Here is a 23,829-nt window from a genome sequence, read left to right on the forward strand (position 1 = left end):
AAACTTTCCAACGGAGACCACTATTTTCTCAAGGTCACGAGATAGCACGACTACAGGAGATGGGAGGTGGTGCTGAAAAGTGCAGAGGAATAAAACACGCTCTTCTCGGAAAAAATCGTTTTGCGGCAAGCAGGAACAAAATTTTTGGCGTCCTTTCCGAAATTCCGGGAATACCGAGGCAAAATTCGCTATTTTGGCTATTTGGCGCAGAAAAATACACTTTTGGAGCAGGATGGCACAAGATGTTAATTTTGGCGCAGAGTTCCCACCCCTGCACTCTCTAACAAGAAGAACCTATACTGTCAAAGTTTAACTTTCTTACCAAGTGTTAGTGCCATTAATGACAAACCACTCTTTGACCTGAACCAAGCATGTTTTTTAACCAATCAGAGGCAAATACAGTATATCAACTTATTGAAACTTAATAGAATTCGGCTACACGAACAAATTCTGTCAACTGCCTAACCACTATCCGACTATTTATATATAAAAATTCACGATTACAAAACTATTATTCTTTATGGATAATGCACTACTATATATAAACCATACACGTACCTCATCCATATTCCTCTGTGGAACTTCTAACGAATTGGTACATGTTGGAATGTGCGTGTTCGTGTTGTGAACCTAACGTGAAACTTGTTTCTGTATGTTGCTTGTTATAGTGCTTCCATCTACCACATTTTTCGAACTATGAGTGAAGTGTAATGTTTGATGATTTCACCGTTGTAGACCACCGTTGCTCTCTGTGGCGAGACTTTTAATGGGGAGATTCAGCCGATCACCACTGCAGCAAGATATGCAAGAGGGCCTGGGTTCGTGTCCCGGCAGAGACGTAATGACTTTTCTTCCGAGTTCGCCTCAGAAAAAATATCTGGAAAATAACTGTTTCCTTGAAAACTACTCATTTCAACAGAACCTGTTTCTCATAACTTTTTGGCCCCCTTATATTGTTCAATGAAGCAGAGGGGGCCGTGCCAATATATTTAATGCAAAAGGCAATCAATTTTGAGGCCCTGGGCATATACTCCCCCATTTGCCCATGCAAGAAACTGGACCTGCATTTCAATTAATTCCTATCCACAAAATGTGCTTCCCAAGGAAAACCCTGCATATGCCTCTTGTGAAGACTACCTACAAGAGTCGAAGATTAAAAAAACAATGTGTTTTACTCATGACATAATTGGATGCATGTGTAATGAGCTTCTCATGATTCATTAAATAGCAATTAAAAATTTAATGAACTTTTTGTTTGAAATTTTTCATTACCTTAATTTAGTTGATTTCAAGCTATTTGATTCGACAATAATCAAAAATGCATATTTCATTCTTAAATGAGAAAATAAGAGTTGATATATAAATCATATTAAAGTATAGAGTTTATATAGGATTATTTCGATTAATTTGAGATATTTCTGAAAATAAACCATTTTTGTAAATTGGCCATTCAAGTGTTACGTCAGCAGATTTTTAGCCATATTTGATCCCCCTCCCCAAGACTCACAACCCTTGTAAGCAAGAATTTTGTCAGCTCTGTCCCCCCCCCCACTTCCTAATGCATATTGGGATCAGAGACATATGCCGGGGCATAGGGTAGCTCGTGCCCCCCCCCCATCCCATGTGATCAAATTTTTTTTTTAAATTAAAATTTTGGAAGTACCACCTTTACATGTTATTATAATCAATTTCTGGTAATTTCAATGCTGCTTGATGGCTAAGAACTCAAAATTTTTCTTTTAAGAAATTCATTACAACCCACCCTCGAAGCCATATATGCTAAACTCATATCCCATGCACAAAATGTGGTCTTCAGGGTTATCTGACGTGGCCCACCACCTCAAACCTAATTTTTAAAAATGAACTTATAAGTTTTCCTCTGTAAGTGGCACATTTACAGATCGCTCAAGTGACACGTGGCACACATTTAGAGATCCCTTGTAACATGTGGTACAGTTTTAGAACACTTACGCGGCCCCTGGTGCAGTTCTACATCACTCAAGTTGCCTATGGCCTAATTACGGATCACTTGAGTACGCAGCACAGTTCCAAAGAACTTAAGCAGCCTACAACACATTTTTAGATCATTCAAAAGATCTGAGGAACATTAATATAGAGGAACTATCAATAGGAAGAATGTTAGTTCAGGTACCCACAAACTAGGGGAAAAGGTTTTTCTCGTTTTTTGGCACACTCAGTAAGTATTAAGAATATTTAATATTTTTATAAAGGGTAGGTGACGACGTAAGCATCATTCAAACCCCACACCATTGATGTTGACGTAATACTTAAATGACCCCAAACCCATTAAAAAGAACACTTGCAAGAACAAATACAATGAAACATTCACATTCCCTCCCCCTCTTATCGACAATTTTTTTTGTCCTACCAGTGTCTGCAAAAGAGAGTTTTTATTGCATAAATTACATGGGCATTACCTATAACTACAAGTCTTTGTACCAAACTATTTAGAGAATTACTTAATTCACCATTATTTCAAATTCCACAACATAAAACTTTTATACACAATTTTTGATCCTAAACTGACTTCAGGTTTCTGTACATGTTTGAAATACCATACTGACAGGCATCATTTAAAACACTTCTCTGGTGGAAGACAAATTTGCCTAAAATGAAATGCTCAAATTAATTTCCCCCAATTTTGAAAAACTGATATTGGAAAAAAAAAACTCATTACTTTATTGAACAAACAACTGACTATATAAAAGAATCAAAACTATCGATTCATAAACATTAAAACAATAAAATACTTGCAATAAACATGTCTTTCTTACAAAGTAAAATGCATAATTAATAAATGCATTAAAAAAATTGTCTTATAATATACAATGATGCTAACCTATAGTTCTCATATATAAGAAAATGCATATAAATAACTTTGTAATACACAATTCTTTAAATCCTGATTTTTTCTAACATTTCAAAGGAAAAAAATTGATGCTTTTTTTATTTATAGCGCTAAGCACACAAATGATCTCTTAATTGAACAGCAAAAAGAAGATATAAATTTCAATATATAACAATGCTTCTGTGACACGTTACAGGCATATAGCATCAAAAAAACCTAAATCTATCAAAAATTTTGCATAATATTTTGGAAGTGTGATAACAAACCCAAGTACTAATTAAGTCCAGTTAGCATGTCATATGAGAATGCTATGAAATAATCAAAAAAGAAAAACTCATTACAATATATATATTTTTAAAAAAATCACCAAATTTCATATTTGTCATCCAAGCATGCACATTATGTTTATTGTAGGTAGTTTATGTATATATAATTATAGTTTTCAAGTTTACAGCTGAAAATGCAATGAAGAGAGTGTGCTCATTAAAAAAAAAAAGTCCTAAAAAAGTTGGTAAGATCGAATCACGCATGATGGAGAAGGAAGTGCACAACGGAAGTGTCCACTCTCTCCCTCTTACAATATTGCAATCACTGAAATCTCATTCTTTGAATCAACAGTTCACTTATTAGACATGTTGACACATTTCCACGATCTCATTTTATTCGTATTTTTCTTTGAAATATCAAAATCGACCAATTTGACAGGATGGAGTTCTATGTGATAAAACTTTGCAATGAAAAGTTTCTGACTTGACATATGCCAAGACAATCATCATGACATGTGCATGCAAAAAAATTGTATTCTTTTCTATTTTAGGTACACAAAATATACGCGCAAGCAAAATGTCTTGAAAAATTTCACATACATATTTGTTAACAACACTTTTTCTTGCCTCTCTGAGATGCTTTTTGTAACTTGACAGTGTTTTCGTGAGACAGTTGCTGCCGCTCTTTCTGGTCTTTTTTACTTTTCAACACCATTCTTGTGATAGCATTAAACATCTGTCCAAAATGCAAGAAAAATATATTAATTATATGGCTAAAAACAAAACAAATACACATTAAAATATCAATTTATTCAATTTGCATAGCTGCCAACATTGAAGACTGGAAATTAGATTTTTCACATGGATATGAAGCCTGTACAAAAACCAGAGACAAATCTGAAAAGGATTTTTCCAAAAGAAAAAAAAATTCCTTCATAAATGAAAATAAAATTTTGGGGATTTTTCCTCCTACGATTTAAAGTAGAATAATGACCAAAAGTTCTGATGCTGATTTAAAACTGCATCAAAAAAATATTGAAAAACCTGATGCAAAAAATTGAAGCAAAATGTTGGGTGGAAAGAAGGGAAGGTAATCCAAATCAAACAAAACAACACGTAATTTGCTAAAAAAGAATGAGACAATAATCCATACATAGGCTGATCCTAACTACACTCAAATAATTAATATCAATAAATAAAATTGTCATTTGGGCTAAAAAATGGGATGTATGATTTGTTTCAATTTATTTAATATTAACGGAGCTTATAGACAGAATTTTGATAACACTGAAGATCTTAACCTCAGCATAATATCAGTGGTTCTCAAAGTTTGCACCATGGTTCCTAGAGAGCATCGCCAACTTCTGTCGAAAGCATCGCGAAAAGTCGGTATATAGATATACTCGTTCAGTGCTTTGAAGTGATTTTTTTCTAGAATACTCTGTGGAGCTGCAAATAAATGATGATGGGGCCAAGGAAGCCACGGTTGGGAAAAGTTTGAGAACCACTGGCATATATCAAACAACTAGAGCTAATATATATATATTAGAGCTATAATATATCAAACAACTAGCATTATTAGCTAAACCATTCATTAATAAAACAATAATGGACCCAAAGAAAAGAAAGAAATAGACCTCCTGGGAAACACAGGAAAGATAAAGATGGGAAGATTTAGCACCACTAAAAATTGTTATAATCTCTATGAGGTAGGATTTAAACCATTCAGTGAGATAACCTAAAAACATCTATGCACATACTTACTTGAAAGAAAGATGTTATGGTTAACAATATAAAAACCTTTGGAAAAATCTGTGTAGTTTTTGATATAGACATTGAGCTGGGATATTTCTACATAGTTGGTAGGCTTAGATTATTTAGGCCAATACCATGCTAACAGTCAGTTCATAATTTTTTCATTTAATCCTTATCAACATCAAAATTTTTAAACAGTAAAATCTTGTTAAGTCGTCATTTTTCTTCAGGCCTGTCCAGCTTTCATAGACAACAATGTTATTAAACCCTTGTTTACTCGTCACCATGGAAAAGTTGAAGAGAGAGGAACAGATAATTTCTATGGCTTTCTTTAAAAAAAACTAGCTTGTTAACAGCATTGTCATATGCTTAAAAGTCACCATAAAAGCCTTATGTACCAAAACGGAACAGTTCAAGTAATGAAAGTTATGCAAAAGTTAATTTTCCAACTAAAGTTTTTGAAACGCTAAGAATTGTTTGAGCAAGACCTGATTTCTGCATGGGCCCCACTAATTTAGAGTTCCAAATTTAAACAAATTGTCCTTGTTGGAAAACCAGACATTTTTTCCAAAGTTGGTCTACTAATGTGTGCTTTTCCCTACCCCGGGTCCTCCACAAGTCCCTCAAAGTGGATCCTGTGTTCGAGATTACCTTGTAGTTAGTATGTGAATAATTACCTTGGTGAATTTTACCAAGATTACCTTGTAGTTGTTTCATGAACTGCTCAAAGAATTAAAACACTGAAATTAAATTTCATCTATATGTAAAATTGATATGCAGTAGTTCTGTTGTGAAGAAAATCTAACTATTCTAACAGTTGCTCTGATCAGTCTAAATTAAAAATTACTAGTATAAATCAAAGTGTACCAGTATATTTTAACACAATAAGTAATAAAAACTCTAAAAAAAGGAAAAAAATTCAATTTTTTCTTTTGCAATCTACAAATTTTATTAATATAATTTTAATTCATATTTTAATAAATGTTATATTACTTTAAATTTTTACGATTTTCACAATACTGCACATTAAAACTGATGGCACTTCGCTTAAGGCATCACTCCTCTTAAGCAGTCATAATTTCTCAATAACATGAAGTGACAACATATCAAGGTTTTACTGTATATTTATTCTGCCCAAGATGTAACCATACTCAATACTACATATAATGATTAATTTGTGCATATTTTACTGTCATCTCGATTATTCATATACAATTATTATCAATATAAAATTTGCATACCTCTTCCACATTCACGTTTTCTTTAGCACTGGTTTCAAAAAGCTGTATACCCATCTGATCAGCGAATCTTTGAGCATCTTCCGTTAAAACAATTTTTGCTTCAGGATCATCATTCTTGTTTCCCACTGAAAACAATTTGACAAAAATTGTGATTGTGAGAAAAAGAATAATAAAAAAATATAAAAATATCAAATTAAAAATATTATTCCAGACATGCCAACATTGGCTTAAAGCTTCGGCTTTGTCAGTAATGATGAATGTTCAGCTTTGCCATGGGGGGAGGGGCAGGACATCATATAATCATAGTACAATAAAAAAAAATATTCAAAAATTTAATTTTTTTAAAATTTTAAATTGAAAGTGTATTAAATATAGCACCTCATCAGCACTGGACCCTAGAGGGCTGAAAGCACGAGTACCCCCTGAAGCAACTTTTCAAGGTCGTAGAGAGTCCCTTAATAATTCATGAATATTCAATGCAATCCCAACCTGCATGTGTCTTTGTGGGCCATATAAACAGACCCCCATCCCTGTTTTCTTTGTATCAGAACTCCTATTGCACCCACAATGAAACATTCTTTCCAAAACAAGTTCCACAAGCTCAATCATGCATAATGCAAATGAAGCTGGGTCCAGACCCAATGTACTGAACAACTCAAAAACCTGTTTTTAACCCAGAGTGTGGGGCAGTTTTAATGGAAAAGAAGTTTTTTATGCATTTGGGACAGGGTTGACAGGTTTTTGACGGTTCAAACTGTCATGTCAAAACCCGTGTCAAAAACCTCAAATATTACTTTTCAATATAAAAATTCCCATTGGAAATACACATGTTAATTTCATGTAATGTTTAAAGTGACTATGTTATACACAGAATAAATATTTAATATGATTGTAAAATTATTTCCTACTCTCTACAGAATTATTTTGGACAAATAAATAAATATATATATATATATCCCCCCCCTTATAATATATACAATTTGAATAAAGCATAGCATAAACACTGAAGGGAAAACTATGGAATGATTTGAAATTCTCTGATTCAAGATGATATTCTTGACCTTCTTGATATTTCTTCAACTCCTTATGTATGTGCTTTGATATAAACCTTCTGCTGTACTCTTTTTACAACAGATAAGTGTTTAAAAAAGTTTATTATATCATATATGTAGTTGATTTTCTGTCATTAAATTATCTAGATAATCACTGATACTTTGGGAACGAGATTGGCGATCTGATACTCGCTATTCTGCGAGATTGACGATTTAACGCTCATTATTCTGCAACATTGGCGATTTAACGCACGTTATTCTGCAAAGTTTCTAAACTAACATTCGTAATTCGGCGAACATGCGCTTTTTACTCCCGGAATGAAAATTTTTTTCACGAAACATCGGGATTTAACACAATGACAATCGACTACAGTAATTTCTGCTGCTTCCAATGACGACTTTTTTTTAAACGGAAACACTCGAATTTGCACTTTAAAGCTTAAAGGCATTGCAAACCGTCTTCAGTTCCACGATCACGGACAATATCGGGGTTTCGCGATGGAAAGCCCGATCAGGGGCCGATAGTTTAAGTGGAATAAAACACGCTCTTCTCGTAAAGAAACATTTCGTGGCTAGCAGGAACAAAAATTTTTTGGCGTCCTTTCCGAAATTCCGGGCATACTGAAGCAAAATTCGCTATTTGGCGCAGAAAAATGCAAAAATACGCTATTGGAGCAGGATGGCGCAATATATTAGTTTTGGCGCAGTGCGGCACAGAGTTCCCACCCCTGCAGTTTTTGACAGTTTAAATCAGTTTTTGACATGAAAAACCTAATCCTGATTTGGGTATCAAGTAAAACGGCAGGTTCAGACCCAGATTTATAGAAAACTTCCACGCACAGACAAAACAGATCAGCTCTGAGTTTGTCTTCTCTCAAACTCTCTCACATGCATATATGAACTCATCCTTAAGATTGATGCAATTTAATAAAAATAAGTAAAACACTGCAAGAAACTCAAAGACAGATTTGTTTTAGACTGATTCCCATAGTATTGAGAGTATCTCCTGTAACCCTGTAGTTTATTGCAGCAGTATATATAAACTATGGATAATCAGTAGCAGCTGACAACTCTGTTATACCCAAGTTTTTATATGACAGAGTTGCTCGTTGCACTAAAAAATGAAAAAACGTTTTGCACAGAAAATCTGATTTGAAAACTTCAAATTATGTTGAAAAATAATTTTCAATAAACATTAACATAGAAATTTGAGAAATAAAATTTTGTTATATCAAAAAATCTGTTTTATAAAAGTTTGCCACATAGAGACTATACTGTAATTCTTTTTATAAAGAATCTCACACATCCATTTTAGCACTTATTCAAGTATAACTCTAGAGAGAAAAGCTGTATTTATTAAAGTATTGGTATCCTTATGGGGGGGGGGGGGGATTCTACTGGAGTGGATACATGATTTTTGTGTGTGTGGCTAACAGTAGATATAGTAATATCAACAGTGGTTCCAGCTTCGAGGCATGAACGTGAGCCATCTCCCATTTGAAAAAAGTCTCTCTGCAGAGAGATGGCAGACTTACAACACGATACTGACATAACATGAAAATTCGAGCATTTCCGTCTTTACATCAGAAAATGGAAGACAGATGGCATCATGAACATAAAACAAGCACAACTCGACAAAATAAATACATTATGGACACAAATACACTCGGAACATACGTACTGTCCAGCATGTGCCGATTCATTAAAAATTCTGTGGAGGAATGTGTACGAGGTGCAAGTATGGTTAAGTAGTAATAAAGATATAGTCATTGAGTTTTATCTAATATTTATATTATGTCAAGATATCTCTCCTATAGTTGGGGTCTGACTTTATTCATTTTCACATACAGAAATTTACATACATACCTAATATTCGATTTACTACTTCACAATTTTGGTCTATTTCATGCAACCAGCGCTTTACATTTCCAAATGATTCCCCATTTGTAACATCATAAACAACTATAACTCCATGTGTTCCTCTGTAATAACTGCAAAAAGAATTAAGATTTATTATTAATAAAAATTTAAGGATTGAAGATAGTAATTCCCATAAAAAAATCTATTGGTAATCTAATTTTACTTTCGTTAGTTACTAACTGATGCACCATGTTCTCTGACAATTTAAAGTGATAAAAATACATCTACTAAATTAACAGTATACATTTTATGTGTCATTTCCAAAAAAAGTGTACAAACTGTTTCCGAGACCTTGTACTTTTTTTTTACAAAATTTCAGAGCACTCTGGTAGTGATTTTAATTTTTTTCTAGTACTTCATTTAATTCTCTGTCACATGGCATTTCTTAATTTGGTTCAGATGGTATCTAATCTTTTTAAAAATCATTGTTTGTAGCAAAACCTTGAAATCTGGCTGTCCCAGTTGAAAAAAAGTGCTAAATTTGGTGCAAATCTAAATTTTTTTTTTTTCAATTGAAAATAATGTTACATATATATGCCATAAATGAATGAAACTGACAGTAAAATTTTGAAGAAAAGATTTTTTTTCTTATGAAAAACTATTTTTTTTGTTTGAATCCCGAAAAATTTTCCCCATTTTAAAACATGGGCCATTTGGGAAATATATTTTTATGCCAGATTAAATCTGATAACACTTTTGTCCTCATTGAAAGGTTTACTTTTAATACTTGATCAACTTTTTTTGATTTGACTTTTGAAAAACGAATTAAGATTCATGTTGTACAACATTTATCCTTGTGGAATGTCCACTCAGTTACATCCTTATCATAAATAATTGAAATTTGTTTTCATCTATATCTACATCAAGTGATATAATTTGAAGTATATCTCCATGTGCTAATAAAAGTTTTCATCAATCCTTTAAATTTTTAATGAAAAATAATTATTTAGGATAATTTGCCCACTCTGTTACATCTTCCAGAAACTTAAGTAATGCAACAGAATGGAAAACTATGATTTACAATCAAGTTTTTTTAGTTAAGAGATTCTGAAGTTTTAAGTTAAATTTAATAAGTTATTATATTTAAACTCTTTACTCCACTTTCCATCATGTTATTTTTTTCAGTTAAATACAAAAGTTGAGTAGTACAGATTGCCAACATCACTGCCAGGCACAGATCCAGGGAGATGTATCACAAGGGCATTTTAGTATAAGTAACGGTCGTTATATGGCAATACATTCTGTATTTTATGGTACAGAATCATCATTTTTTTATATTATTTTTGTTTTCAAGCTCTATTTCCCCCTTCCTCAGCCTACTCTGGATCACTAATGTGAGAGGTATAAGCGTGATATTTATACCAACATCAAATCTGATATACTATTCAATTTCAACAAACAATTTTGAAGTAAAAGAAAAATCATCCTGATGATATAATATATATACAGCTGAACAAGTCCAGTGTTCACTTTCACCAAATTTCAATAATTTTATCAGACCAAAATTCAAACTATAAGGGGGTGGGCATGTTCTTAGAATTTGGTCATGGGGTGGACGTTATAAGAGGAGTTTCTGAGTCACCTATCAAATTTTGTATAAAATTTAAGAAAATAAAAGTGTATTTGCATGGCCTATTAAGAATATTTGAGATATCTTTCTCTCAGTTAAATATTTCTGTGCGCTTTGTTACAATGATGTCCACTCTATTACGAGAAGCATTTTTGCAGTTCACAGGCAGAAAAATTTAAGAGAACACTGCACAAACTAAGATATTAAATTATATATTACCAACCCAATGAATGTAAGAAATAAAAATTTTTGATTTTAAGAAGCCAAATATATGTAAAAAATAAACTTAAATACAAATACAACGCCACAACAGACAAATTGCCCAACGAGGTGGCTGACTTAAGAACATCATGGATCCCCGAGCCATTTTTTGGAGGCCCTACCTTTTCCATGTGCTATTTCGAAAAAATCATGGAAAACCATCAAAACGACAGAAAAAAGTAAAAAAATATTTAAAAACGCCTTTTTATTCAACATACGTATAAAAACAACCCGATTTCAATATTTTATATATAAGAGATAAAAACAACAAAAATATAACAATTTTTTTAAGAGTGATATTTGTTTTCTTAAAAGTGGACTAATCCATGACTTTCAGTTGAAAAATAAAAGTGAAAAGTATTTATGAAATATTAAACTTCAAGTCATTGGCTATAGTTTGAGATCAATTTTATTTTGAAAATTCAACTTTGAATTTTTCATTTCAAAATTGTAGAATGTACACTTTTTTTGGGAATGACCCTTATACATCCATCAGGGGGTGGGAAGTGACAAAGTCCATTTTGGAGCAATTATCGGAACAGCAAAATATAGGATATGTAGCAGTTTTAGAGCAAGGATGTATAAATTAGGGCAACAGAATTATTGTTACAAATAGGGATGGGACAATTACTGATTTGGCCAAATGTAGACTATTCGGCGGAAAATATCAATTTACTTAAAATTCATCACAATTATAAATAAAATTGGTGTTTTTAATTGAAGTTAAAATTATTAGTTATTTCAAATGATTGATAGAATTTTAATTATGCAATTTACTATTTAAATAAATATTAAAAACTGAATAATTGAGGGATTTTTATTGACATGATACTGAGAGAAAATCAAATTTAATGATGATATATTGTATTTTAATATTACTAACAGAAAAAGTTTTTTTAAACTCCTATTACAATTTTACAAATAATTAAAAAAAATGTCAACCAATACCACCGTTCACTTTCAACTAGTAATGCATTAAATTACGAATTATTTTCAAATTTTTTCCTCATTAGATGTGTACTTTGCCTACCTTTTTGCCTTTTTTTTCAGTAGCTCGATACATATATATCTTGTCTAGGTAGTCAACGTGTGTAATTCATGCCGACTTCCATTTTTATTGCAATAACTTTCCATTTTCAGTTTCATGTTTCAACTGCTCTAGAAATTCCCCCGACAAACTTTTTCACAGGAAAGGATATATACGCCACAAAATTTAATCAGTAAATTTTAAATTTATAGGAAAAATTCCAATTAACATATTTTTTAAAAATTAGTTTGATGTACTTAGATGTACTTCATGCAGATATTCGGCAAAAAGAACCAAATATTTGTCCCCTCTCTAGTTACAAGAAAAAAGCAATGAATTAAAGCAGTGTTTCCTATGGTGGGTAATGGAATGGTCCTCGGGGGAGGGGGGGGGGCAAAAAAAACTACGAGTATAACATAACATAGCTGCCAACCTTTTGAAAATGGAAATGAGGGAGATTTTCATAAAAATTCGGGAGATTTAAGAACTTTTCAGGAGGTTGATAGATGAAACTAAAATTCGGGAGACTCCCAGAAAATTTGGGAGACTTGGCAGCTATGACATAGGATCATACGGGTTTGCTTGAGTTAGGGGCTATGAGAGGGAAAAAATCCCTGAAGAACGGGGGGTGAATAAAAAGAGTTTGGGAAACACTGAATTAAAGCAAAGCTAAAAATGAAGAAAAAAGCAGACTTATTTTTCTTGTGACAAATTTTTCATACCGGTATATTTAAGATGGCACATTTTTTTGCTTACTGAGGACATGATTTGCTGTTTGGAACAGCAGCAGCAGTTTAAATGGGCTAAAAAACTTTTATAAGTTAATTTTTTTTTCAGAAAGAAATTGTTGCAAAATGGGGGAAAATTTCAGAAGAATCAACACAATGTTTGGCGACTTAACATTAGTTATTTGGCAAGATTGGCGGTTTAATGCTCATTATTTGGCGACATTGGCAATTTAACTCTGGTTATTCGGCAAAGTTGCTGAATTAGAATTTGTAATTCAGTGGACTTGCTCTTTTACTCAAAGAATGAATTTTTTTCACGCAACATAGGAATTTGACATAATGACGATCGACTATAACAGCGGTTCTCAACCGGTGAACCTGGAAGCTCCTTGTGCCCTCTCCAGGGACTCCGCGGCTGCTCGAGGAAAATAAAAACAGTAAAATTTAAAAAAATAATTATATATATATATACATATATATATATATAAACATTTTCTAATAGTAAAAATAAATCTAACTTTGAATAACTAAAAAATTGGCCTAGGGGCTCCGCCATAGAATTTTTTTACTTAAAAGGGCTCCACGAGTCAAAAAAGGTTGAGAACCGCTGGACTATAGTAATCCCTGCTGTGCCTGCAGTGGCGACGTTTTTTCTTTTTCTTTTTTTGAAAACTTGTATTTGCGCTTCAAAGATGAAAGACCATTACAAACCATTTTCAGCTGCACGATCACAAATATTATCGGGGTTTCGCGATGGAAAGTCTCATGAAGGGCCAATAGTTTAAATAAGGGACGCAATTATCCCAATCCAATTTTCGGAGGCAAAGTCAACTGCAAACACTTGCTGGGAAAATTCGAAAATTTATTCAAAAAATAAAAAATAAATATAAATCAGCGTCCTTCTCTCTGATTTTGCAAAAATTTCTGGACTTCCAGCAACTCTTTCAACGAAAAACTAGTTAGATTTTTGAAATTCTGGGCATACAGAGGCAAAAATTTGATATTTTGGCGCAATAAAATACAAAAATACACTATTGGAACAGGATGGCGCAATTGGCACAGAGTTCCTACCCCTGATCCATGTACTTTTTTGACTGAATGCGATAACTTTTCAGAATGATGGTTTTAAATTTATTCCTATGTTTATTTCCTATGTTCTTGAGGGAAGACCCCTTTTGTATGAATGACAGCTGAAACTTATTTTATTTTATTTAAATGCGATGAACTAAATAGCGAGATTTAATCTTGGTGGCTTCTTAAAAAAAGCCAGGTTGACAAAACAACTAAAAAATTGGCATCAGTACCTAAAATTTTCTATTCGTGATAAAACAAACACAATTTTTTTTTATGGAAAAGAATCACTAAATCCTATAAAAATTGTAAAAAAACAAATGATGCTGAAAATAAAATAGGCTAGTTATGTAGCTTACCAAAGTGCCAATAACACCAGATCGAATTTCCACCAGTCCAAAATTGTTTCCGACTCTTTTCAAAAATTCAGTTGAAAATATTTGAGTATTTAGTTAGGATAAGATCAACTTATGCACATAAGGATAAATTAGACAGAGACTTAGTTGTGCAGTTTGGAATCAGTAAAAAACTGCTATGACTTCACGTGTCTCACTAAGCTAGATTTTAATCTAGACCTACCAAGCCAGAGACCCATTGGTCCCTAGAATGCAAAAACCAATGAACCAAAACTGTTAAGCCTGTATGAGCTTGTATCATTTCTTGTTAGCCCTCATCTAAAATTCCCAGATACAGACGCAATGCAAAATACAGCCTTATTATCTGCATTTCATCATTAACAAATTCCAGGTGCGAAATTGCCAGGGCAACTAGAAAATAATTTTGACACCTGAAGTTTTCTATGTGCAATTGTTAAGTTAGAGTCTACGGATAAGATTTTCTGATTTTGTTGTAGCATCTTTGAACATGAAAAAAGGGTATTAAATCCCAGAAAAGTAAAAAAAAAAAATTGTCCCAAATAGTTTTCTGAACTTGAGAAATTTAGCCATTGACTAGGTATTTTTTCTAGGTATCAAGCCTTGCTGTGCCAGACATCTTTTCATTGATGCCGGCATCAGTTTGTTTAAAAAAAATCTGACATAGTTTAGATAATGACTAATATTTGATCGATATCACCTTCATTATCTTACATAATGGCAACTTTCTCTGAGAGCTCATGTTTTTGTGGCCTCCAAAAACCTCCATCAAACATCCCTCTTCCCCTTTTCTTTTTGGTTCTGTCCCCCAACCCTCTTCACCTAGCTCCTTGGCCATCTGCAAGTATCCTTTCTTCTCGTGAAAGAGTAAATGTCATAAAATGGAGGGGGTGCATCCCAGTATGTGACAATGTCTACAGCATGTGGTGATTTACTATTCCATGGGGATGTTTTCGATGCTCCCCACTTCAACTTTGGGAACAATAAACCCAGAAGAATATCTTCATCTACAGTAGAACCTCCCATAGCTGCCAACTTTTGAAAATGAAAATTCGGGAGATTTTCGCGTAAACCCGTATTTTATGCTAAAACCACTCCCTAATAAACACAATAGGGATTTTTCCAAATAAAATAGGGATTTTCCAAACATAAAAGTTAAAGCGTAGGGAATAAAATCCCTACTCAAAAACTGAAGTCAAATTAAAATAGGGATTTTACACACATGGAAGTAAAACCCTTGGGAATGTGAAATTCCTACGCAAAAAACAAGTGAAATTGGAGGCCAAAACTTCAATGATGTAAAAATAAATATTGTGTTCAATTAGAAATGCTGTGAACAAACATTCTGCGCGAATGACCCCAAAATCATCGGAAGATGAAGGAAAAAAGCGTCAATTTTTGAAGAACACTGACTAAGACACTTGCTTGATTTTTGTTGTTTTTTTTCCATTTCACGAGTGATGATGGCAGTCTTTCCATGACCGATGCTTATGTCCGTAACACAACTTGTACAAAAAGGAAAAGTCGGCCCTCTTCTGGAACGTTTCATCGGAATAAGTATCTTTAAAATTGATGAAATATGTTTTTGTTCATCAGTATTCATGTTTTGTTATATCGCACGTACGTAACTTCAACAAAAGAAATTTTGACCATATACGCGTCACTATAATCTTCAATTATTATCCAGGACTATTGGCTGCTAAGCCATTTCCCTGCACGATGAGACAAACAACTTTCTTGTTACCATCAGAGGGTTTGTAAAACTTCCTTAAAAAGGGAATTTCCCCATTTACGACGTGTGACGTCATTTCGAAAGGGGGGAAAAAATTCATGCCCCACAAGAAATTCCTTAGGGATTGTTTTCATGAACGGGGATTTTTTTTAACGAAGTAGGGAATTTTTAGGGACAATTAGGGATTTTTGTGAATTTCGTAAAAATTCGGGAGATTTAAGAACTTTTCGGGAGGTCGAGCGATGAAGCTAAAATTCGGGAGATTCCCGAAAAATTCGGGAGACTTGGCAGCTATGAACCTCCTCATAGAACCTTGATTATCCAATCAAGGATTAACCAGGAAACTGATTAACCATGCTACAAAAATTTCAATTTCATGTCCAGCTCTTCTCTATCCGTGTTGTTGGTTTTTATCATTGGTTATGTAAGATTTTCTGAAGGTTATGATAAAAACACACATTTCTGTTTCGTAGAACTGAATTTTTTCATTCTTTTATAGAACTGTCCCCCTCCCCCTATTATCAGAGCTTAACTCCCACGCCAACATGTTGAAAGGCAGCCCCCATATGCACACATAAGAACTGAACATTGCCTTGGGATATCAGCACTGGAAGATTTACAGCCAATTACAGGAAATGCTGGGAAGTTGGTTAAAATGCATTGTTTTTTTGTAAATGAAAAATAAGGCACAAAAATGGCGTAACTTTGGATGTAGTCATGTGACGCCATGGCTTATCAGCTGGATTAGGGCTAGTCCTTGTTTGTGTCATTCTCATAATGCATTTCATAACTGTGCAGAATGGCTGACAGGAAAAGGATAACCATGTTTTTTGGTGTGTTATTCATGATCACCTTCCCCAACATTAGCCTGGATAATCGAGGTTCTACTGTATTTCTGCCATAAATGAAACCCAATGTACTAGTAGCGTGGCCATCATTCAATAAGTGTAATTTTTTATAAGTTTTTTTCTGCACAAATAATATGAATATATACAGTAGATAATCATTTCCACAACAGGTAAAATAAATAAATACCTTTTTTTCCAATTTTATTTTAAATCTTTTTTTTACTCCCGGCAGTTCAACCATGTTTTTCGATTATCTGTGTTTACCTTCCCCACCATTAGCCTGGATAATTGCGAGGTTCTACTTATTATAAATAATGGAACCTACATACATTCATCTACCACCTTGAATTAGACAAAAGAAAGGAAAAAATATTGATTTAAAACACTGCCTTTTTTCAGTCATCAAAATGTGGACAGAAGAAGCAAGGGTCTGTCAAGACTTTTTTGTATGGTCCTGTTTTTGTGAAATTGTCCTTATTTTTATTTTATTATTAATTTTGTGAAAAATAAGTAATTTTATGGGAAGCAAAATAAGCTAGTTAATTAATCACTAAAGAAATGAAATGCCAAATTATGGTTTCATTAATTTTCATTTTGTGAAGGGTCTGTTATTCAGATACAGAATTTTGTGCTTCAAGACCCAAATTTTGGCTGGACAGACCCATGAAAAGGATTATTGTCCAGATTCAGTCCAGACCACTGATGTTGAGATGATAAGGTAGGATATGAAAAAATGCTGAGAGGTGCGCAAATCTCTGGGCTAGTCATTACCAAAACAAGAAGCTTCAAAAGAGACAAGATATCTATCTCAGCAAAGTCGAAATACAAACATTGGGTTAGGCAAGATATTTTCTGGATGTCTCTCACAAGCACTTGAAATGGCAAACCCCAAAGCAATTCGAAAGACATAACAAAGTTATTTTACAAAACAGCTATATACACGTATTCACAAGCAGCAATTTGAAACAAGAACTAAAAATAGAGCGCGTGACCTACAAATAAGTCCTTGTCTTCTGACTAAAATTCTCTTTCACAACAAACTGTTAGTTCTTGAAAATGCCGCCACTTTATAGGTGAAAATAGACCTTTCAGAAAAATCAAAGATTCTGATGATATCTTTACACTTCTCTTTGCGATATCACTAAATCATTGCTGTTGCCAAACTTGCTAAGTTTGTCATCAATTTGGCGAGATTTACAGAGAATTGCATTAATGATTATTTACAGGTGAAAAATTACATAATAAATGATAAATAATGATTATTTACATAACTTTTGTAACAATATCTTGTAAATTCAAGTAAGGTTAAGGAAAAATATATAAAAAGCCTTAAAGAGAAAAATCACAATACAAGTGTTCAATAACGATATTAATGAGGCTTACGTTGAGGTTATGGTTCTAAATCTCTCTTGTCCAGCTGTATCCCATATCTGGAGCTTCACACGTTCATTGTCTACTTCTACTGTGCGTATTTTGAAATCAACTCCAATGGTTGTGATATAATTACCTAAGAATATAAATATGGAATTTAAAAATATGAAGGAAGAATAAATGCACGAATGATGAATTAAAAATATTAGGCTATTTTAAATAAAACAAATAATACAACATTGAAGCTGAAGCTATTATAGTTAACTCTTTTTTTGAAACAGGGCAAACTGTTTAACGAGAAATACCACTTTCCACACAAAACATCTGTCCCAGTCTGATGTTTTCTTTCTATGGCACCTATCTGGTGTCCCCGTTTATATAGGTATAGTCATAATAAGTCATTTTATAATTTTTGTCACAACAAGTCATTTTATAATTTTTGTCACAACAAGTCATTTTCTGCACACAAGAGGCAAGTAGATTGGGACTCATGGTTTGTAAATGATTTCAAGTGGCTTTTTCATGTATCAGAGAAATTGGTGAACTTACCATTCAGCAAGCAGACTTCTTGCTGTAGCAATGTGATTTGCGATCATATACTTTCTGTTGTACCTCTGCGGAAGGAAAGGTTTAGACAAGGACTGAATGAGCACTAACTTACAATCTCTGAACATTCTTTGGTGAACATTTTTCCTCTTTACACAGGAGTCAAGTAATTAAGTAGTTTCATGTCATCAAGTATATGGGGATGTGTCCCAACATAACTAACAAGGGGTGAAGTCATTGGATGATACGAACCTATGCACGTGCATACACCAGTGGGAATATGCGCGTGGTGCCAACTTAATCGAAAAAATAGACGGTATTCTATATTACTTACCTACTTAACCATTAAATCAGTGATTCCCAATGTGGGCAATGGAATGTTCTGGGGGTGGTTGAAGCTACGGTTATAACATAGGAACTTATGGGTTAGATTGCATTGTAATGATAAATGGGGGCAATGGGAGAAAACAATTTCTGAAGAAAGTGGACAAGAAAGGTTGGGAAGCAATGCATTAAATCATTCGACTACTTAACAACTCAAATGCACTGTTTACACACTCTGAATTCACCTAAAATTTAGTAACTTACTAAATTACATAACCTGTGCAAACAGACCTTAAGAGAGTGTTTTATCGACTTAGACTACCACATTCATTACAACTGATGACAATGTTAAGAAGAAAATACACGTTTTCAAAGCTGGAGATGAAAGCAAGCATCTGATTAGGGGGGGGGGGCGGAGGTTAAGATTCAAGCATTCAAGCAAATTTTGTAATATTTCATCATTAAAAAGTAACTGGAACATACCTGTAAAAGTATTATCAGCAAAACGAAGAAGCAAACTACTCTTCCCAACACCTTTTAAAGAAATATGCATAAATGAAGTTATATCAGAAAAACAAAACAATTTATGCCAATATTAAAAACGAGTATACGCAGTAGAAACTTTCAGCGCTACTCAGGAAAATGATACATGTACAAAGAATAAAATTACAGTGATTGTATATACGAACAAATGCAGGTACTTCAAGCTAGGTAGGGGCTCCAGAACACCAATTTCATGGCCGGAGATACCCTGGGGCATTGCCCCCCCCCCCAGCATCAAAGGTGAAGTCGACAGATCTAATGCATATATGTATAGATGAATCGACGACATCATCATCATCATCTTGCCCCCCCCCAGACTTCCAAGTCTATCTCCACCTATGACCAATTTGCCACAGCTTTAGGAAGTTCATGGTGCTGCTGACATGGCCCTGACTCAAGGCTTGATTTCCATTACACAGTGAAAGTCTGTTACAACAGAAACCCACAACCATTGGAAAAATACCTGTTGTTATAACATATGTCTCATTATAAACATACTTATTATATCATGCTTTTACTTTATTTTATCCTTGTTCCCAATTTTCACTTGATGGTTAAAGCAAAGCTGTTTATGATAATCCAGTACACCAACCTCTGCTTATCTATATAACATTGATTTTTTGTATGTACGGTAGCGCCGCCGACTAGGAAACTGTGAAATAAAATTTTGTGGAATGTTCTTTTTCTCGAAGTTTCTATCCGGGTTATAAATACCGTGGCGCTCACAAGATGGCAGACTAGACAGGCTCAAAGAGGCTGGACAGGCAAAGAGAGACACAAGGAGATTCAGTCAGTTGTGTTTAAACTTTGCGAGAAAGTTGTTAGCTCTCTGGTTAGCCTGTAAATACGTGTAAATTGCTGTTCTGTAAATAAATCTGTGTTTGTCTGTCGAACCACTTCTTGTTTTGCAACCTCTAAGTCTTGTGGCAAATTATCCGGAACAATATTTTTACCTGCACATATATAAGTAAAATATTTACTTACACATATCAAAAAAATTTTCTTAACCAAAATAGGTTCATTGAGAACACTTTCAGAGTAGCAGTACCATTTGTAATTTAGCAATAGTTTAATGATGCAACGATAGACTACATGTTGCTGAAAGCTGTGATTTGGTTATACAATATTTGACAGTCATAATCACTATGCTGTCTTGTCTCTTGCTAGAAAATAGCTCAAAGTATTGTTATTCAGAATTAAATTTAAGATGAAATATAATAACACTCCAGGAAGTGTGCCAGGATGAGAAATACAAAATATTGTTATATAGGAGATTTTCACAGTAGTGTATTTACATTGTTTTTACATACAAAACAAATATTGACAAGAACGATTGCCCAAGGAATTGCGGAGAATGGTGTTTGTTGACATATTGTCAACAGGAAATGGAGACATGCCAAATATGCATTTAAACCTAACTGGGTATTATAACTTAACCATAATACATTGGGGGTACATGCAAGTCATTATCACCAGTCCAATAGAATGAATAACGTTAAGGTAGTCTATTTTCGATTCTTGAGTATATCAAGGTTTCATGGTTTTAATACATACCAAAAATGTACAGGAACTAAGAATTCATTTGACAGTTTTTTCAGCCCAATACATCAAGGAAATAGACATTTTCTGGATATTATGCTGAAGTGAACACGGAGGAAAGAAAAGTCACCTGGTCTCAAACCTGGAAATGAGCCTTGTCTGGAATAGAATAGAGTCCTCTTGTAAACTGGGAAAGTACGCTACCATATACCTTTGTCCGGTTTACAAGAGTACTCATGTTCGATTCCTGGTAGGGATCAGATGACTTTTTCTTTCGAGTAAGTCTCTGCATAATACCCAGAAAAGGTTTATTTCCTTGAGATTTAGGTTTTCGTCTACAATATATAAGTACAGTTAAGTCTCAATATTTCCCCTCGAAAGTTTGAGGTACCGGATAATTTGAATCCCGAAAGTTGAAGTTCCGGATAATCCGAGGTATAGGAATTTTTCGAAATTCCTTTTCTAAAAACTTTACTGTTTTCACATTTTGTTTCATTTTTCCAAAGAATGACATTATTTTTAGTTTGAAGAGTATTTGCGCCATATCTCCGCCCACGACTAAAGAAAGTCTCGATTCCCATGCCAGTGTAAAACCGTTTTATCTGCATTCAGTGCCATCTTAACGCATGGCCCGGGGGCCTCAAGAGAAGAAAGGCCTCACAAAAATGAGATCCGGTTGAAATTTTCTAGGATTTACCAGGTTGGGCCTCCGGAAAACCCCTTGGCCCGGGGGCCCATGATAGTCTTTAGACGGCCCTGCCTGCATTTAATGCTGTTCTTTCCCAACTTTCCTCCATTTTTCAAACTTGAATATCTCACTTAGAAACATAGAATTTTTTTAGTTGCCATCAAAAGATATATATATAGGGCAAGAACTTTCTAATTGGGTTTTTGAAAGCACAGGATGTCCACATAAAAAGTAAACATTTTTATTATAATTACACAATCCATTGAAACATGAATAGCATTTCAGAGCGCTAGGCATTATTTGGATACTTTTCCTAATTGGAAGTATGCCTCTAGCTTTGTCAGTAAAATCTCATGCACCACCCTGTATATTATATATTTATAGTTCTCCCACCCCTGAGTTTTTTTTATTGGTTCCTCCCGGATAACCTGAGTTTTCAGTAATAAGAGATAGTCTCAGTCCTGTTCACTTCCAATTATTGAGACTCTACTGTATATAGGCCTACTTATATATCAACAAATTGTAAGTGCCATTGCTATTCTGTGAATTTTCCTTCCTCCTTATTGTTCTGTACAACAATTCTACTGTACAATAAAACCCTAGTTACTGTGCTAAGTTCCCAAGGACACTACAAAGTCTATCTTTTGATTAACATTACATCAAAATTTCACCCACTCCATATTTGAAGTTTCTCAAACTTTTTTTTCTACTGCCCTCTCCTTCAGAAATACCACCCCCCCCCCATTACCCCCAACTTCAGCCAACTCGTAGGATTTTATACCATATCCATAGTAATGGTCCAAGGGAGCAATAGAAGATCAAACAGGACCATGCCAGTATTATCCACTTTAGGAAACACTGCATTAGAACATAGGCGGGATAGACTTGGAAGTCTGGCGGGGGGGGGGGGGGACAAGATGATGTGAATTCATATATACATTAGATCAGTTGACTCCATCTTTGACGCTGGGGGAGGGCACGCCCACCCCTGTATCTTCGCCCATGAATTCGAATAATGAATATCCTCAATGGAAGCAATATGCAAATGAAGTGCGAAGCTCAGGGATTACAGCAGGAGTATATGGCTAAATACTATGAAGAGACTCGTACTTTGAAGCCAAAAACCACAGCATTAGCGTGCCTTCTCGGGGCAGACTTTTTCTTGGGGAAACCCTTTGAAAGGGTTATTATAAATAACAAAATAAATGTATATTTTTGTAGGGCTTAATTCGGCTCGGGGGGGCCCCGGTTGCCCCAGCCTAGTTATGGCCCTGGCAAAAAGCATCGATTCTGACAAAAAATAAATAATTAGTGATGCAATCTGCATTTAATTACACTGCAATCGCTACCAATGGAGACATGCACATATTCTTAAATTGAATACAAACCACTGTCTCCTATGATGAGAAGCTTGAACAAATGGTCATACTCTCTCGCCATGGCTTTATTTCAACTGCCAAATTCATCGCCATTCACCGAACTCTTCCATCTCTAGCAACAGCTGTAATGGACAGATAGCATTCAATGGTCAAGCAAATATCAAACTCGTTGGCTCTTTCCGACGATATCCAAATTTCTTTGAAAAAAAACGATAATCGCTCGTTTACGAACCCATGGATCTATTTCCCAATACAACTGGACCATGTTGAAACACGATGGACCTGCCGTCCTAGTGCTCCATTTTCGTTACTCTGAAATAATAGCAAGGTTTTCCGATGGGAAAATAATATCTGCCGATTTTATGATGGAATTTTTTTAAAATCTTCTTGCGCATATTCAATTGAAGGTGGGGCGGGGGAAACCGTCTATGTAGACTATTTATGTCTAGTCGATTTTTGTTGATCAGCCGAGTCCAAGCCGTTCATATTTAGAGAAATTTCCGAGGCATAAAAGTCCTGTAAATGAAAGCGAACGCGACAACTTGCGAAGACCGTCGGTAAGAGCGGTCGGTTTTCTTTTTAACTTGTGTCGTATTTATCGAGTATTTCTTTTTTCTCCCTTTTTTGAGCGCAGCAATTTTTAGTTAATTGGTGTTTTTCACAGATCTAATTAGTGAGTAACTATTTCTTGCGATTTCTACAGACGCAAGGTGTAGCAGAGTTGA

At 34.3% G+C, this 23,829-nt stretch overlaps 2 protein-coding genes across 3 annotated transcripts in view; one reads left to right on the plus strand and one right to left on the minus strand.

Moving 5' to 3' along the window:
- Positions 1-2,392: 2,392 nt before the first annotated feature.
- Positions 2,393-23,657, minus strand: LOC149084258 (ras-related protein Rab-35-like). The gene is made up of 6 exons (XM_089234625.1): positions 23,114-23,657; positions 19,439-19,489; positions 18,098-18,221; positions 9,050-9,174; positions 6,132-6,256; positions 2,393-3,871 (listed from the first exon to the last, which is right to left on the minus strand). The coding sequence occupies exons 1-6, from the start codon at positions 23,163-23,165 to the stop codon at positions 3,743-3,745; spliced, it is 606 nt and encodes a 201-aa protein (XP_089090751.1). The 5' UTR covers positions 23,166-23,657; the 3' UTR covers positions 2,393-3,742.
- LOC149084259 (TBC1 domain family member 19) overlaps positions 23,577-23,829 on the plus strand; it is a 60,402-nt gene continuing 60,149 nt past the window's right edge. Inside the window, exon 1 of one of the 2 annotated variants that reach the window (XM_089234623.1) lies at positions 23,577-23,661. The gene's annotated coding sequence lies outside the window, so the exon portion shown is untranslated. Of the gene's footprint in view, positions 23,671-23,829 lie in introns of both variants that reach the window. The other variant, XM_089234624.1, reaches the window with a different exon arrangement.

The sequence above is a fragment of the Pholcus phalangioides genome, unplaced genomic scaffold, assembly GCF_987345545.1.
Source record: "Pholcus phalangioides strain wild (caught in Gottingen) unplaced genomic scaffold, Ppha-v1.0 ptg000008l_1, whole genome shotgun sequence".
In the NCBI taxonomy this organism is placed as follows: domain Eukaryota; kingdom Metazoa; phylum Arthropoda; class Arachnida; order Araneae; family Pholcidae; genus Pholcus; species Pholcus phalangioides.